Source organism: Indicator indicator, chromosome 4, assembly GCF_027791375.1.
Source record: "Indicator indicator isolate 239-I01 chromosome 4, UM_Iind_1.1, whole genome shotgun sequence".
NCBI classification, from domain to species: Eukaryota; Metazoa; Chordata; class Aves; order Piciformes; family Indicatoridae; genus Indicator; species Indicator indicator.
Genome location: NC_072013.1, coordinates 18,422,330 through 18,437,603, shown reverse-complemented (window position 1 = coordinate 18,437,603; position 15,274 = coordinate 18,422,330). Strand labels below are relative to the sequence as shown.

The following is a 15,274-nucleotide window of genomic DNA, read 5'->3' as shown; positions in this document are numbered from 1 at the left end:
TATAGTGTTGCCAAAATTGTTTCCTCTGTAAACCTCTTTATTAGAAGGGGAAAAACAAAGACTTAAATCTCTAAAGGATCTTACACATTTAACACTTAGAGCTGCAACATATAATACATTTTCTGCTTTCTAATAGAGTTTCTGCTTCTAGGTTAGACTCCTGCACATTTTTTATGTGCAGCCAGGGGCCTGAACCAGTTACGTTTGCTGCAATACCCCATAAACATCGACAGTACAAGATGGCAACAGAAGGGGTGGTGCTTGAGCTTCATTCATGTCTAAGAGTTAAGACAGCAAAAGAGGATTTCCACCACCCAGATTTAGATCAGAAAACCTTTTCCTGACAATTCTGTGCAAGAAAATGCTTGTCAAGGCAGACAAAATTTTGCTGGATGAGTGTCCTTCTCTATATAAGCAATCACTAGACATTGCTGAGGCTCATGGAAGGAATGCCTGGTTGGGAGGACTCTCCTAATAAGACAACCAGGATTCATATGTGCTTCTACAACTGCTGGATTATTTCACAGAATCCCTGCCCCAATTCAAGGAGAAAGACAGAGATTTCAACCTGGCTTCTCTGGCGTCAGCATTGTTTTTTAATTTCAGAGGTCTTTCATGTACACTAGATGTGCTCTGAAATGCCTATCATCTTGTTCTCTGCAGATAGTCAGCAGAATGACAGAACTGTTCAGGAACAGTAAAGGTGTGTCTGTCCTGTGGGGGCTCAGCAGTAGAAATGTAGGTTACTTAGGGATTTAAGTCCCTTCAGCACTTGACAGCAGCTGAGCACAGGTTATATGAATCCAATGTGCTGGAGTCCAGGCTAGGACACCTCAAGGATGTGGATGACATCTCAGTCCCTTTATGGAATCAGCTCTCAGTCCACGTTTTGTCAGGAGAGTAGGGTCTTTCAGTGAACTCACTGGGGCAAATCACACAATAATAGGATGATATAGATGAAGATTTCATTTTATCTTCCTTTTGATAATGTGGTTGTAGACATAAAGCCACTTTAAAATATTTGGACTTCAAATACTTTCCAATCCATCTGCACAAAACACCAGAAGTGGATAAATCGACTGAGCCCTATTTAGAAGAAAGGGAAATTCAGTCTGAGGAGTAAAAGGGCTTTGCCTAGGAGAGTCAACATGTCAGAGCTCGGAATAAGAACTTGGGAGTTCCTGGCCAGGGCTCTGGCCTTTGTTTCTTTCTTCCCCTGAACAGGAAAATAAGGAAATGATTAAATGCAGCCTCACTGAGTCCAGCGCCTTTGCATGGCTTAGTCAGCCATGCCTCTGTGTACAGCTCTGAAGTTCATCTCTCTTGCTTGGGCATAGTTCTGCAGAGTACAATAACTGATCAATTCATGAGTACAAGGGGAAAAGAGCACAATTTCTGCTTTCAGTCACAGATCTGACAGTTTAGCTTCCTGGGTATCTTGGAGATGGCTAGGCCTTACAGTAGGTCTGACCCAAGCTGGGATGAGCTCTGTAGTCTTGCTGGAATGCTTTGGAAGTAACTAGCTAGAGACTAAGAAATATAGAGCAGCCAGGGCTGGCTGCTGGAGTTCTGTTGGGACCCATGTGGCCCTGGGAAAGGGAAGTTTGCTCTCCAGAAAAAAAATAAAAAGGAAAAAAAAAGAAAAGAAAACCACTGCCAAGTCTCCCCTTTCAAATTACAGTTGTAGCTTTGTTGTTGGAGTAGCTCTATCACTGACGTAAAACAGAATTGCAAATAAGGCCAGCTGGTGATAGGTATTAAAAAATAAAAATAAATAAAAAAAAGCCAAGCATTGTGTTCAGCAGTAGCTTTCATTTTCTTAGGAGAAAAATGTTTAACCAAGAACATTGTGCCAGGTTGCTTCAGAGCTCTAGGGAGCTGTAGGTTGTCAGCTTCCATCTGGGGTGATGGGCATGTAGTCTGGATGGCCACTGCCTCTAGGGCTGATCTTTTGACTACAAAGCCAAAGACACTAAAATTTATTTTACCACTGCAGACATGGACGAATGCAGCTTCTCAGAGTTCCTCTGCCAGCATGAATGTGTAAACGGGCCCGGCTCTTACTACTGTATCTGTCCTTCAGGCTATAACTTGCTTGATGATAGCAGAAGCTGCCAAGGTAAGAACATTCCTGCATTGCTTAAAGCTCAAGGAGATAAAAAAATGCATCCTGTGTCTGGAAAGAAGTTTTTGAGAATTGAGATGCTTGATCTTGGCATTGAACAGTGAAATATTCATAGGGGCTAATGATGTTATTCTGTAAGAATGTCATCACATGAACAGTTCCACTAGGATGAATTGGTGTGTTGGTGTAAGCCTTTACTGATGAAGAAACAGCTACACAGTAAAGACCTCAGATGTTCTCCTCTCTTACGCACATCTCTCTTTAAGTGTCCTGTTCTCTGTGTTTAGAAAGCTTGAGCAGCCCGTTTCTTCTCTATTTTTGCAGCACTTAGCACATGGTAGCACTCCAATAAACAGAAATTAATGGAGAAAAAAAAGAGGGGCCAGTTATCAAAAGGTGACAACTCACGGTACAAGAGTGTTATGAATTTGGGGGTAACTCTTTAAAATGGAAACCACTTTGAAAAAGTGGTATCTTGCACATATTTCCCTACTTTAGCCTGTTTCTTTTTTTCCTTGTGTTTAAGATATCAACGAATGTGAAACCAGAAACTTCACCTGCACCCCACAGCAAACATGTTTCAATATCCCAGGAGAATATAAGTGTTTAGACCCAGTAAGATGTGAGGATCCTTATATACAGATTAATGAGAAGTGAGTAACATACCTACATCCACTAAACCAAATTCTGTCTGTGTGAAGTATATCTAGAGTGACCTAAATAAGCTGCATTTTTACAACACAGCCATGAAGTGTGCATGCTGTTGCTGTATTTACCTCTGGTAAGTTTTATAAAAATAGTAAAAGGGAATTCCTTGCCAGGTTACCAGGTATGATATCATATGATATGGTGTAATATGATATGGTATAATATGATATGATGTGATATATAATATGATATGACATGATATGATATGATATGATGAAATGATATGTGGGAAGGTAGACTGGAAAAACACTTATCAGTGAGTAGAGAAAACAACAACATTTGTAATATAATAAGAGACACACACTTATATTACTCCTCTACTTCATATATGCTCAAATGCAGCCTGTTCATTAGTATGAGTATTTCCTTTAAAAATTATCTAGCTTATGTCTGGGGAGTACTTTAAAAGATTAGATGATAGTTACAGCAGTATGCAAGTAGTTTCCTACTGCTTAAAGGTTAAAAGTGCTGAAAAGTCCACAGACTGATTTGCCTTGTCTGGGTATGTTTGGATCAGGCCATTATCATTGTTACTGTCTAAGTTTGGAATTACTTTAGCAAGTGCAAAAAATTAATGCCACATTTCTCAAAACCTGCCTGTTTCTTTTACATTTCTATATGTATTTCCCTGGACTCAAAACATTTCAGTTCCAAACAGCCCATAGTATTCCATCCATAGTGTTTACATTAAACCTAATTACTTCAGATAGCTTGGTAACCAGCATTCTGAACTAGGACAGTTGAGGAGTGGACACATTCTCTTCATTCAGTCTTGGGTTTACCTAACTTCAGAGTTGGTATAGTCTTAAACTGGAATTTGAAGCCTCTGTATCTAAATTCTCCAGAGCCCAACTACTGAGTCCTTGCAGATCAGCCTGCACCAGAACTCTTGATTTCTGATCTTTGTGTTTGGTGGCTTTGGCTTGTGTCTAGATTTGATTGCATTTAATTTATGGCATATATCTAGAAGTGGCCAGTGTAAAAGCCAAGTGAATTCCTTGCATCTGTGCTCTCTGTGACAGGAATTGGGTGTTTGTAATACCAGGAGCCTTTTTATGGGGGACATGTCAGATGAGCTGTCTGAAAATGGTATCAGTAGTGGAGGTTATAGAAAAGACAGATGAAAAGACCCAAATCTTTTCTAGTAAATTCATCAACATAGCTTTTATAAAGGGACATCCTGCCTCACAGCTTCGGTAGTGCTATCTGAAGAGAGCAGCAGCATGTGGCTAAGGCACATGGGCTGATGCAGTCTGTTTGGGTTTCCAAAAGCTTCTGAAAAGAACCTCACATAAAGTTATTACATAAATTAAGCAGTCAAAAGTAAGCGAAAAGTCCCTTTCACAGAAGAATAAGAAGCTGGCAGATGAAAACCAGAGTATAGCATTAAATTATCAACTTTCACAGTGAAGTTTTGCAGAAGTCTGAACTGGATCTGCTTTGTCCAACATATTTATAATCAACTTGGAAAAAAGGATAAACCATGAAATGGACAAACTCTGCAATATTATCTGAGGATAGTAGAGAAAATGATGGTTAGGAAAGAATTGTAGAAGGAGTTCCAATGACTGTGCAGTAAAAATGGCAGATGAAATTCAGTGTAGATGAGTGTAGAGTAAAAAGACAATTCAAAAATTCACAAATGAAACAAAGAGTACCGATCTGAACTGTAAAAGGGTAGACTTTGATCAGATATTAGGAAGAAATTTACTGTGAGGGGGGAGAAACACTGGAATGGAACAGGTTGCCCTGAGAAGGTGTAGATATACCCTCCCTGGAAGTGTCAAGGTTAGTTTGGACAGGGCTTCAAGCAACATGATCTAGTGGAAGGTGTCCCTGCCAATGGCAGAGGGGTTAGAGCTAGATGATATTTAAAGTCACTTCCAAATCAAAGTATTCTATGATCTCATGACTCTATTATCTGATCATAATCTATCCAAACTGAAATTTGAAGGCTGCCATAGATAGTCCCATGACCTGCACTACTCACTAGGGGTCAGAAAAACAATCTGAATTTGAGGTATTAATAGGTAGAGAATAATGTTAGAGCACATGCCATTGTGTACACGTCTTCAAGACTGTGCAGTTCCTTCTCCTCTCAAAAGAAATATAATTGGACAAAAGTTTATCAAGAGCAATGAGGATGATCAAAAGAATGGAATAGCTTCCTTATGAGACACAACTAAGTTAACACTTAGTGGGTCAAATACAAAACCCTGAGTGAGGAGAATGAGCAGTGATTGGTCACTTTCCTTTCAATTGCAAAGCCTTGGTCATCAGACACAGTCAGCAAGGGGGCTATGGAGCTCCTGGTCACAGGGGATTGTGGATATCAAATATTCATGTGACTAAGGAGAAACTGGTCAAACCAAATGGTAAGAAATATATTAAGGGCTAATGAATACATAGAAGACATCTTTATTTCAAAAATTTCTTGAATCACAAATAATTGGAGGCTGTTGGTGGAAGTGCCATATGCTTGGCTTGCTATCCTGCTCTTCCTTAGGGTTCTGCATTTGACCCTAGAGCTTTGGCTTCATCCAGGATGTCTCACTGTGTGCTTTCACGTAGTGCATGAAAGATTGCTAAACAAAGAATACAACATTTATGTGGAACAATTCACTGGATTATTTTGGGGTCAGCTCAGTTTAAATTACTATCAGACAAACATCTACCAGTATTCTGTACCTGAAGAGCTACATTTAAGAAAGTACAGATCTTTGAGTGATCTAAGGAGACAAAGGATGACAAAATATTTTGGCCTACAAGACAAGAAAGAGAAGACAAAAATATATATATAGGTAGGCCAGAATATCGACACAGGGAATATTAAAAGTGAGAAAATTCATAACAAGTTTAATTGATTCTTTTAAGCTGGTCAGCAATGTTATTTATTTATTTGTTTGTGCAGCTCTATTTGCATGCAAAGACTCGAATATTACATCAGTCTGTAACCCCTGATGACATTCCTGTCTCTGACAATTAGCCGCTGCATGTGCCCAGCCGAGAACGCCGGTTGCAGAGACCAGCCCTTCACCATCCTGTACCGAGTGATGGACATGGTGTCCGGGCGGTCTGTGCCCTCTGACATCTTTCAGATGCAAGCAACAACTCGCTATCCTGGAGCCTATTACATCTTCCAAATCAAATCAGGGAACGAGGGCAGGGAATTCTACATGCGGGTAAGTGTGGTGCTCACTGACACAAACATGGAGTATCTTCTCCTTAGCTGAATACCCTTCTGAGAGCAGAACTCCATTTTCAATGACCATTGTTTAAACCTTTAGTATGAGGCATTTTTACATGCAGGCATGCAAAGCGCTGTGCTGGTCTGCAGGGGCTGCTGACTCTTCCAGGAAGGTAACCTACCCAAAACAAACACACTTGCTTTATGAGGCACTAGCTTCGGGAAAGTCCAGGGCTGTACCCAAGTTTAAGAATAGCTCAGGTCTTCCACGCTCAAGAGAAATTATTGTGCCAAGCCTTTTTTTTTATTTGGTGGAAAACCAGTAACTGTCACTGAAAGAGTCAATATTTCTCACAGACTGTTTCATTATACTCTTCACTGGCAACTAAAAAACCTGAAAACCAAAGAAAGCTACCAATCCCCCCCAGCTTTATTCCAAGAAATGACTTTGTGAGTGCTTTGCTTTCATTTGTTTTGTATTTTTTTCACTGAGAACACACATTTTATGCAGACATTGTTAGAGAAAGCACAACTACTCTTTGGTTCTTTTTTTTAAATTTGAATTTTCCTTTGAAGACATCTCTATTCTCCAGTCATCTTTACTGCAGCTCTCACTTGCAGGAGTCTCAGAAGTGTCTGCACAGAATGAGGCACATCCTCCAGAGATTGTGGCATTGAGAAGGTTGATTTTTAACCCTAGGCAGGACCTGGCTTTGATATTCATTTTAAGTGACGTTTAGTGGCTATTTATGGCTCCCACACATCACAGAAAGCAGCAATGTGACAGATTCTGATGCATATTTCTCACAAGATTCTCAGCTTCTTACTGCAAAAATCAAAAACATTTCAAAATCCTGAAATGGCAAGTGTCCAAGAATGATCACTTATATCTCTCACAAGCTTTCCTACTCCAAAATCATTACTGATCCCAGCAACCTTTTCCCCTCACCTGGGTCTGTCCACCAGACATTGAGGCCCCAGCAACCAGTACTGCTGGTCAAGTCTGCTAGTTTTACTTATCTATCACAGATGGACTCATTTGTTCCCTGCAGCAGTTCACCTGCCCTAGCCTCTGTTCCCTGCACTGGCAACAGCACTGTTCCCCTGGCAGGCTAGCAGCCAGCTGGTGGTGCCTCTCCCTTACCTTGGGCAGAGCCAGAGCTAAGGAAAGGGAAAGGGAAAGGGGACAGGCATGTGGGGAGCGAGATGCTGGGCCTCCCAAGCACTCCTCCCAGCTTTGTGCAGCTTCTCTGCTCACGAACAACACAACTGCTCCGTTTTGTGGTAAAACAAAATCATAGAATCATTTGGGTTGGAAAAGCCATGTACCACTTTGTGTACGCAGGTTTCCGCTGGAAAACAAATTGCACTTGGTTTTAATGTCAAAAGCTCTGATTTTTAAATGCTCATAAGCCACTGTTCTGACCAGGTATTTCAAAGATCTGCTTCCACTTTACTTAAAGACCTTTTCTGAAGTGCTTTCACATATTTAAAGCTCTCTTCAGAGAGTAAAGTTTTGTGAAGTTATATGCAATTATCCAACAAACTCTGATCCTGTTCAAATAGGAGCATCTGTTTTCCCATCTCCATTATAATATCCCTTCTTGGTGTTCACTGCTTCAGAGTAACAGCATTTGTTAGATCAAACAAAATAGACTCTCACCGAAAGAAAAAAAAATTCTCACTGCTTGTTAAGACCTTAAATCCATGTTTTCATCCTTTTCCATTTGGACAACAGCACATTTCTGTGTTCAATAGTTCCTCTCATGTCCAGCGCTCCTAAAGGCTTTACAAACTGTAAAAGGTGATAGTTAATACAAAACACTGAAATGGAGCCAAATGCCATAATGAAGCCATCTCCCCTGCAAATTGCAGTGGTTTCAAACAATGCAACAGAAAACAGTTATTTTGGCAGCTTGAAGACCTTAGTGGAACAATAGTTTCCAAAAGCTGGTTTTGAAATTTTCACCTTCTGTCTCTTGTTTTGCACACAGCAAACAGGACCAATCAGTGCTACCCTGGTGATGACCCGCCCCGTGAAGGGGCCCCGTACTGTTCAGTTGGACTTGGAAATGATCACTGTAAACACCGTCATCAACTTCAGAGGAAGCTCTGTCATCCGGCTGACGATATACGTATCACAGTACTCCTTCTAAACCTCGAGCCTGTGTCCTGGAAACACTCAAATAAAAGAGACAGTTCCTTCTCTGCAAAATTTTCTCTTCATAAGCCAGTACATATAGCAGCTCCAAACCAAATCAGTACTTCCACAGACCCGGTGACCTATGCTTGTCTGAGGAGGGAGGCTTCCTCATGCGCAATCCCTACCAGGATGCAGATGTTTGAAGGTGTATTGTCAGCAGATCCCATATGATTCTCTGTGTGATCGTATGTTTTAAGGACGCTTTCTTTCCATTGTAAACACTTCTAGGGCATAAGTCTGTGTTTGAAAGACTGTGAACCTTTGTAGCTCCAAGGCTGCTTAGCAAAAAGCACCAAAGAAACTGAGGAAAAAGCTGGCTTTTGCAATCTTTGCAATCTTGCCTCCTTCTTTTTTTTTTTTCCCCCCACTATAAGTGGAAAGCAGACAAATGAGCAGAAACAGAAACAAAAAGCCACCTATTGAAAGAAGGGATCTCAGAAGTGCTAACTTACATTCCCAATTATCTCTGAAATTATCAGTTCAGCGCTTTGTCTCCATTCACCCTGCATTTGTCTTAGTTTCATCTATTTTTTCCTTTGTTTCTATTTTTTAGTTAAAATTCATTGTAAATTCATTCCAAAATACATGTTGTACTATGTAATCTTCTACTTTCTAACAAAGTGTCACATGTTTGGGTTCCTTCCTGCATTAAATCTTTCTATATAACAGATTTCATAGAAATCTATCACTGGATGGTATGGTTTACAATGTTTAGGATGTTTAGGATGCTTATTTACACCCAGGCTCTTTGACACAGGCCCTCCACTGCCAGAATAATGTCCAGGGACTTCTGAGCAGAATCAGAACTTTACTTTTCCTTGTTTTACTGGGTGTGATAGTTGCAAACAGTTTGTAATGGTTATAAGGTAGCAATACTAACTCTGTAGTTAACTTTGCAACTAATCTTCCATTCAAAGATCACTCAGCTCAGACCCACGCAAATTCCTACAGAAAAAAAAATAAATTCTGTTCATGTGCAGTCTCTTTTCTACCATTTGTAATACTGGAAAAAATAAGTTGAAAAGGACTTGGACCAGTCTTATTCACATCTCTACCACAAAGCAGACCCCACTGTACTAGCACTCAGAACTCAAACAACAGGATCCCAGTTCCCATAGGCAATGTCTTCTCAGGTATAACTGCTGTAACCAATAGAAAGTTTTTGCTAATGTCTAATTTGAATCTCCACTGTTGTAATTTAAATCCATTGCATTTTAGCCTACTTCTAGTAGAAATAGAGAACAGTTTATCTTCCCCTTTGCAGCAGTCTTTAACATGTCTGAAGACTGTTGTCATGTCTCCCCTCAGACTGTTCCTCTCTAGTCTAAACAAACCCAATTATTTTGGTCTTTCCTCATACATCACATTTTCTGGACCTTTGATCATTCTTGTTGCTCTCACTGAATTCTCTCCAGTCGGTTCACATCTTTCTTGAAGTGCAGTGCCCAAAACTGTGAAAAGTATTCCAGCTGAGGCCTTGCAGTGCTAAGCTAAATCTCTCTATATTTTTAGGAGTTTGAAAAAAAAAATAAAAATTGTGTAGTTTGGAGGTATAATGCTTACCTTTGAATCCACTGGTGGTTTGGTCTTTCTTTTATTTTAGAGGGTTCATATACCTTGTTCTTAAATTAACGTAAGCAGGCTGGAGCAGAGTAGAAGCATTATGTGAGGTCTATGTTAAAGTGGAGTAGTAAATGAGGGAATACAGACTCAAAACGTTATCATAACACAAACTGCGTGACACAATCAGAAAATTGACTCTCTTGTTCCTAATAAGCTTTGTGAGTTGGTCTGGAGTAGTCTTCCCCTGGCTTTAGCAGAGCTCTGCTCTTTTTTATTGTAATCAACTTGAAGGAAGCCCTGATACAATGGCTCACTAAATGCTGAGTTGAATGTGCTTCAGCAGCTTCCATTTCTTAATGGTTTTGAAGTTTCCTCCATGCTGCTACAACATCCTGGTATCCTGTGGCTCAGAGCTCCATACACAGCTTGGTCTTCATTGTAAAAACAAAAAGGCTGAAGTCTGATTCCAGGGTTTAGCGGGCCAAGCTGGGGGCAGGAAGCCAATGAGTTTTGTGAGTAGCCAACTTGGAGGAGACAAACGTAGAGGAAATATGCAGAGAAATATCAGAAACAAGAATGTGTTTCCTGAGTGTATCATGGGTCTTTGTATACTGAGTCTTGGAGGGCAAAATAGACTTATCAAGAAGGAGGAATGCTAGTTTGAAACCATGAGGCTAAAAGTGCTTGTGTTCCCCAGATGATGGAAACGAGATGTGAGAAACAAGCAAGTTCTCGTGGCACAGAGAGCAGAGAAGGGGCAAGCAGGGTCTTTCATTAAAGATGTTAAACTCTTAACATGCTGAAAGTTTTCCTAGTGCTTAAAAGACCCTTTTCCCCACTTTTGTTTCCCTATGCTGTGGCTTCTTCATGCCCAGTTGAGGAGTTCTCTCTCTGCTGTCACATCACATCCTGGAGAGGAGGCTCACCCTGTTAGACATGAGACTGTTTCTCACTTCTGGGCTGTTCTCCAATGGCCCCCGCATACCAACCTGATTTAATCCTAACTTAGAAACATCAAACCCCAGAGGAATTCCATAACAGAACACTTTGTTAAAAGAGCAAAGCCTGAATGCTTGGTTTTAGCACAGTCCAGCAAATACTCGTAAAACAATATTACACTTTCTATATCAACATTCTGCACCTCAAAAAAAAAAAAAAAAAACAAAAAGTGAAAAGTCTGGAATAAAGGAATTCAGCCACTTCTCAACTGCCATAACATCTTTCATCACTCACTATCACTCCAGCCAACTTTGCCAAAATATATGCCAATCTCAAAATAATAAATTACTAGCAGTTTATAACATCTAAATTCTCCATTTCCTAGTTAGGGGTCTGTTTCCAATAGATCATTGCACACTTGCATATCACACACAAAAAAAAGGACCATGCATGTCAGGCTTTTACAGCATGAAAGTTAAAAATGCAAACTCAAACTGCTGTATACATTCTTGTTCGCCTTTGAGGCCTGGTCTCCCTAAAAGCAGGCAGAATTCTGGGTCTGCTCAGAAAATTATTTTTTCTCCTAACATATTGCAGAGGATTTTCTAACACAAAGGGTTTCGGTGTATGGTTAATAGACAATACCCTGGCCAGCAGCAGGTGAGGGCACTGACCCAGGTCTGGGTATGTGCAAGCAGCTTCCCTTCAGCTCTCACTCAGTGCTCCTCACTCAGCCTTTCCACGGCCTTGCTGGGGATGGTCAGCTCTATGCCTCTCCTGTCTGTGAGCTGTCATGTCTCTTTAAATGAAGGCATTCAGGAAAAAGACTGCCTCACTATGTGTTTGTACAGCACCTATTGCCAGTGCAAGAAAAGGAATCAAAGCTAACAAAAGCAGAAATGGCAGGGATTCCTGATACAGATCACAGTGATTGGGCAGGATCTATTCTGATAAATGAACCCGTTCAGCTAGTCAAGTGCCATAGGGAAAAGAATGGCAAGAGAGGAATGATTCAGTGCTGTAGAGCTGAATGGGTTCTATCACCTGGCTTATCTGACTTTGCAATGTTTTTAGAAGGTTCACTTTTTTAAACAAAGTTATTTCACCTAAGAGTTTGCTGAATTCCACAGAATCACTTTTTAACCTGTGCTCCTCTGATAACAATAACTGTTGAGAACAACTAAGCTTCTGATTACCTGGTCACCCACCATCACTGAGTGTAGTGTCCAGAGCCATTCACATAGAACTTTCTCCTTTATATTCACCCTTTTTTTGGCTCAGCTTTTAGATGAGTCAACTTTCATTGTCTTATAAACATGGCATCAGCATCAGCAGAATTTATGTATTAATTTTTCTCTGTCTAGAGCAAGCAGACCAATAGACTTGATACAGTTTGTGGTCACTCAGTTCTCCAGTCTGCCTTATTCATAGAATATGCTACCGAATATCTTCCACAGCATGTAGCTGTATCAGACACCAGTGAAAATTTCATAGCACAAACATGTTAAAAAACAAAAGAAAGAATAAAAGTAAGACCTAATGTTATTCAAGCCTGACAAACACTACTGTTGAAATAAATCTCTAACCTCAGCTAGTGTTCATTTCCATGACTCTGCTGCTCTTTAAGAGCAAGATAAAAAGTATCAGGATCTTCCCTCTGTATATGTAAAGTATTGTGCATGAATCTGTATACAAAGTGAATTTACAGAAGCCAAAATTAATTGTCGTAGCATAGTTTTGCATTTGGAAACCAAAGAGTTGTGAGATAACAAAGCACAAGCAAATTGTGTTTCATCTGACATGAATGCAGACAAATGTGCATTTCGTATTTTGTTGGTTTAAGTCTTTGAACCAATTCTGAATAGCTCAACTCCAGAGCAGGCATCATGCATGAAGACTGACGCTGATGGTTATAACTAGACTTCTGCAGAATTCTGCAGAGAATTGATGGCCAGAAAGATGACTTGTGCTGAAGGGTCAGTGCCATAAAGAGCATAATGGCCCAGAGGTATTTGTGTGGGGATGCCTCTGATCATGCAACTGCCTCTTTCTTCACCAGTTTCAGTGAAGAGCACATCTGATGTTTCTAACTGGCCACATCAGAGGAGGAAATCTCACCCATTCCAGCTTTCAGTTCAAACTTGTGAGGTCCTTGTAGTGGTTTCCATTGGTCAAACCGATCCCCTTGTGTAACGCAACTAATATGCATGAAGTCACATAAGGGAGAGTTTGGGTACAAGCCAAATACATTTTTCCACCAGCAAGTGAATAATGCTGCAGTAACTTGCATGTAAAAACTGAGAAATGTAGCTGGATAGCAAAAGGATCATGTGGCTTTTTGGAGACCAGTTATAGGCTATATGTCTTTTCTAGGCTCTGACTGACCTCAGTTGCTTTTCTCATAGTCAAGGCAGATCCATTATTTCCCTGCCAGGTACCTCTGCACCCACAACAAGCTCTTTGTATGTTTCACTGGAAATGCAGGCGCTGCTATCAGTCCATCTGTTGCTTTTGCATACCCCTTCCCTCTGCAATGTCAGTAGGTACCCTTTCAAGGTATTGCCCAAAACTGCTGCTCTGCCAAAGTCTGACTTCATGAGGAGGATTAAAAAAACCCAAACACCCCAGTTTTGAAGACAATAGATGTTCTTTTAGGCCCTGATGAATCACTTTTCTCCTGAAATTTTATCCCATGGCTTTTTAAGAAGCCTGATAAAGACATATTTATGCAATACATCTTTAGGCCCTTCACACTTTGGATGAGGTTTTCCCAGCTTGCAGAGTATTTGGCCCAGTCACAGAGAATGCAATATGATCATCATGATGCTAAAATCAGTAATCACTAACCACTTTGCATCAGGTCTGGATTTAGCCCAGCCTTATTTCAGTCTTGAATCTCAGTGTCAAGGGCATACTTGTAAAGAGATATGTATTATTTTTCCAGTAAAGCTGAAAGACTGTTTCCAGCAAATAAACAGTAGTATGATCGCATTAAGCCTTTTTCAGTGGGCACTACCTTTGGGTACTTTAAGATTTCCTGAGATATCCCTTAACACTTCAAACTACTTCTTGTATTTCAAGCCTTTGCAGAGTCACAGCTCATGCACCATTCATAGAAATTGTTCCTCTCTGTAACCTGTAAAGGATGATGTTGACTTCCTTGACATTCTGTAGTGTGCAAAGTAATGCATGTGCATGCTGGTTTTCAATACTGAGACCTTAATCTGGAGAATTTTTATCAGCAATTTGCTGCAAATATTCTGCATTCAACATGTGAAATCATAGCTACAAATGTTAGTTTTGACAAAATCCTCAAAATATAGCATGTTTCCTGGCTGCCTACATATAATGCAAACACAATTCATAACTCCAGCACCAGACTTTTCCAGTATTCATAAGAAATGGCTGTTTTTAAGCAATATTTTTATCTGTAGGCTCCTTTTGTAGGTTATGTGAAATGCAAATGAAGAGGCAGAAGGCCTGCCAAGATTACACAGATTTGTTATTCAAATCACTACACCCAAAAAAGGCAGAATCTAGTTCATCATTTAAAAATATTCCTTTGGACTCTGACATCTGATGCTGTTCAGGTAGGGGAGGTGGAAAAAAACCCGTGACTGCTGCCAAAACAACAGCAGCTTCTCTACAGACATCCTGGGGCTCCTACAGTGATCAGAAATACCTGTCAGCCCAAGTCAGTGAAGAAAGCACAAAGTTCACAGATACATGTCCTCAGATGGAGAAGTGATATCTTCATTGAGTTCTTAGTGATGTCAAGTGGAGATTTACTTCATAACACACAGAAATTTTTCCATTGTGTTTATAGATCTGCAGAAAATTCAAAATTACAGGACCAAGCTGTTGCCTACTATATGCCTGCTACCTGCAGCAAGTTCTAGTGTATCCCTCCTCAAGATTCTGCTTACTTAGCATTACACAGTCTAATTTGATGTAAGTTATGATGGTGTGAGTGACAGCATTTGGTTCACACAAATGTAAAGTCATTCCCACAGATGAAAAAAATGAGAAGTATTGAGGAATAAAATTACAATCAAACCAAAAAGTTAATAAAAAAGAGCTCACTCATTAATTAACCTTCAGTGCTTTGCTTATGATGGAGGACAGCATTCATGTGTTTGAACATAGCATTGGTTTTCAACTCTGCTGTGGCCAACCTGTCACCTAACTAGATGCACAGGACTCCCAAAGCCTTTAATTACAATTTAAGTTGTCGCACATATAGCACCACCCTATACCAACAGTTTCTCCTGCTATCAGTATAGGTGCAGGGCAGTGGGAGTCACTGATAGCTCACTGGATGCTCCACTGAACTGCTTAAACAGTTGTTTCCCTAACTCTTACTCACAGGCTGTCCAGATTAATAAACATGATTTATTTTGTAGTCTTCATTCTTTCTGGAAGAGGAATACTGTTATAAAAAAAAAAAAAAAAGATGGTTACAATGTCCCTTGTCCTTCCTCTTTAACTTATAACTTCATTTGTAGCAGGAAATGAGCTTTTAATTTTTGTATTGTTTTACAACTTGTGA

At 40.1% G+C, this 15,274-nt stretch overlaps 1 protein-coding gene across 1 annotated transcript in view; it reads left to right on the top strand.

Annotated features, from left to right (window-relative positions):
- The window catches only part of FBLN5 (fibulin 5), a 42,782-nt gene extending 34,541 nt beyond the window's left edge, over window positions 1–8,241 (top strand). Inside the window, exons 8-11 of the mRNA XM_054400342.1 lie at window positions 1,997–2,119; window positions 2,652–2,778; window positions 5,820–6,015; window positions 8,015–8,241. Coding sequence (XP_054256317.1) covers window positions 1,997–2,119; window positions 2,652–2,778; window positions 5,820–6,015; window positions 8,015–8,176 — 608 coding nt within the window. The 3' untranslated portion in view covers window positions 8,177–8,241. The remainder of the gene's footprint in view (window positions 1–1,996; window positions 2,120–2,651; window positions 2,779–5,819; window positions 6,016–8,014) is intronic.
- Window positions 8,242–15,274: the final 7,033 nt, after the last annotated feature.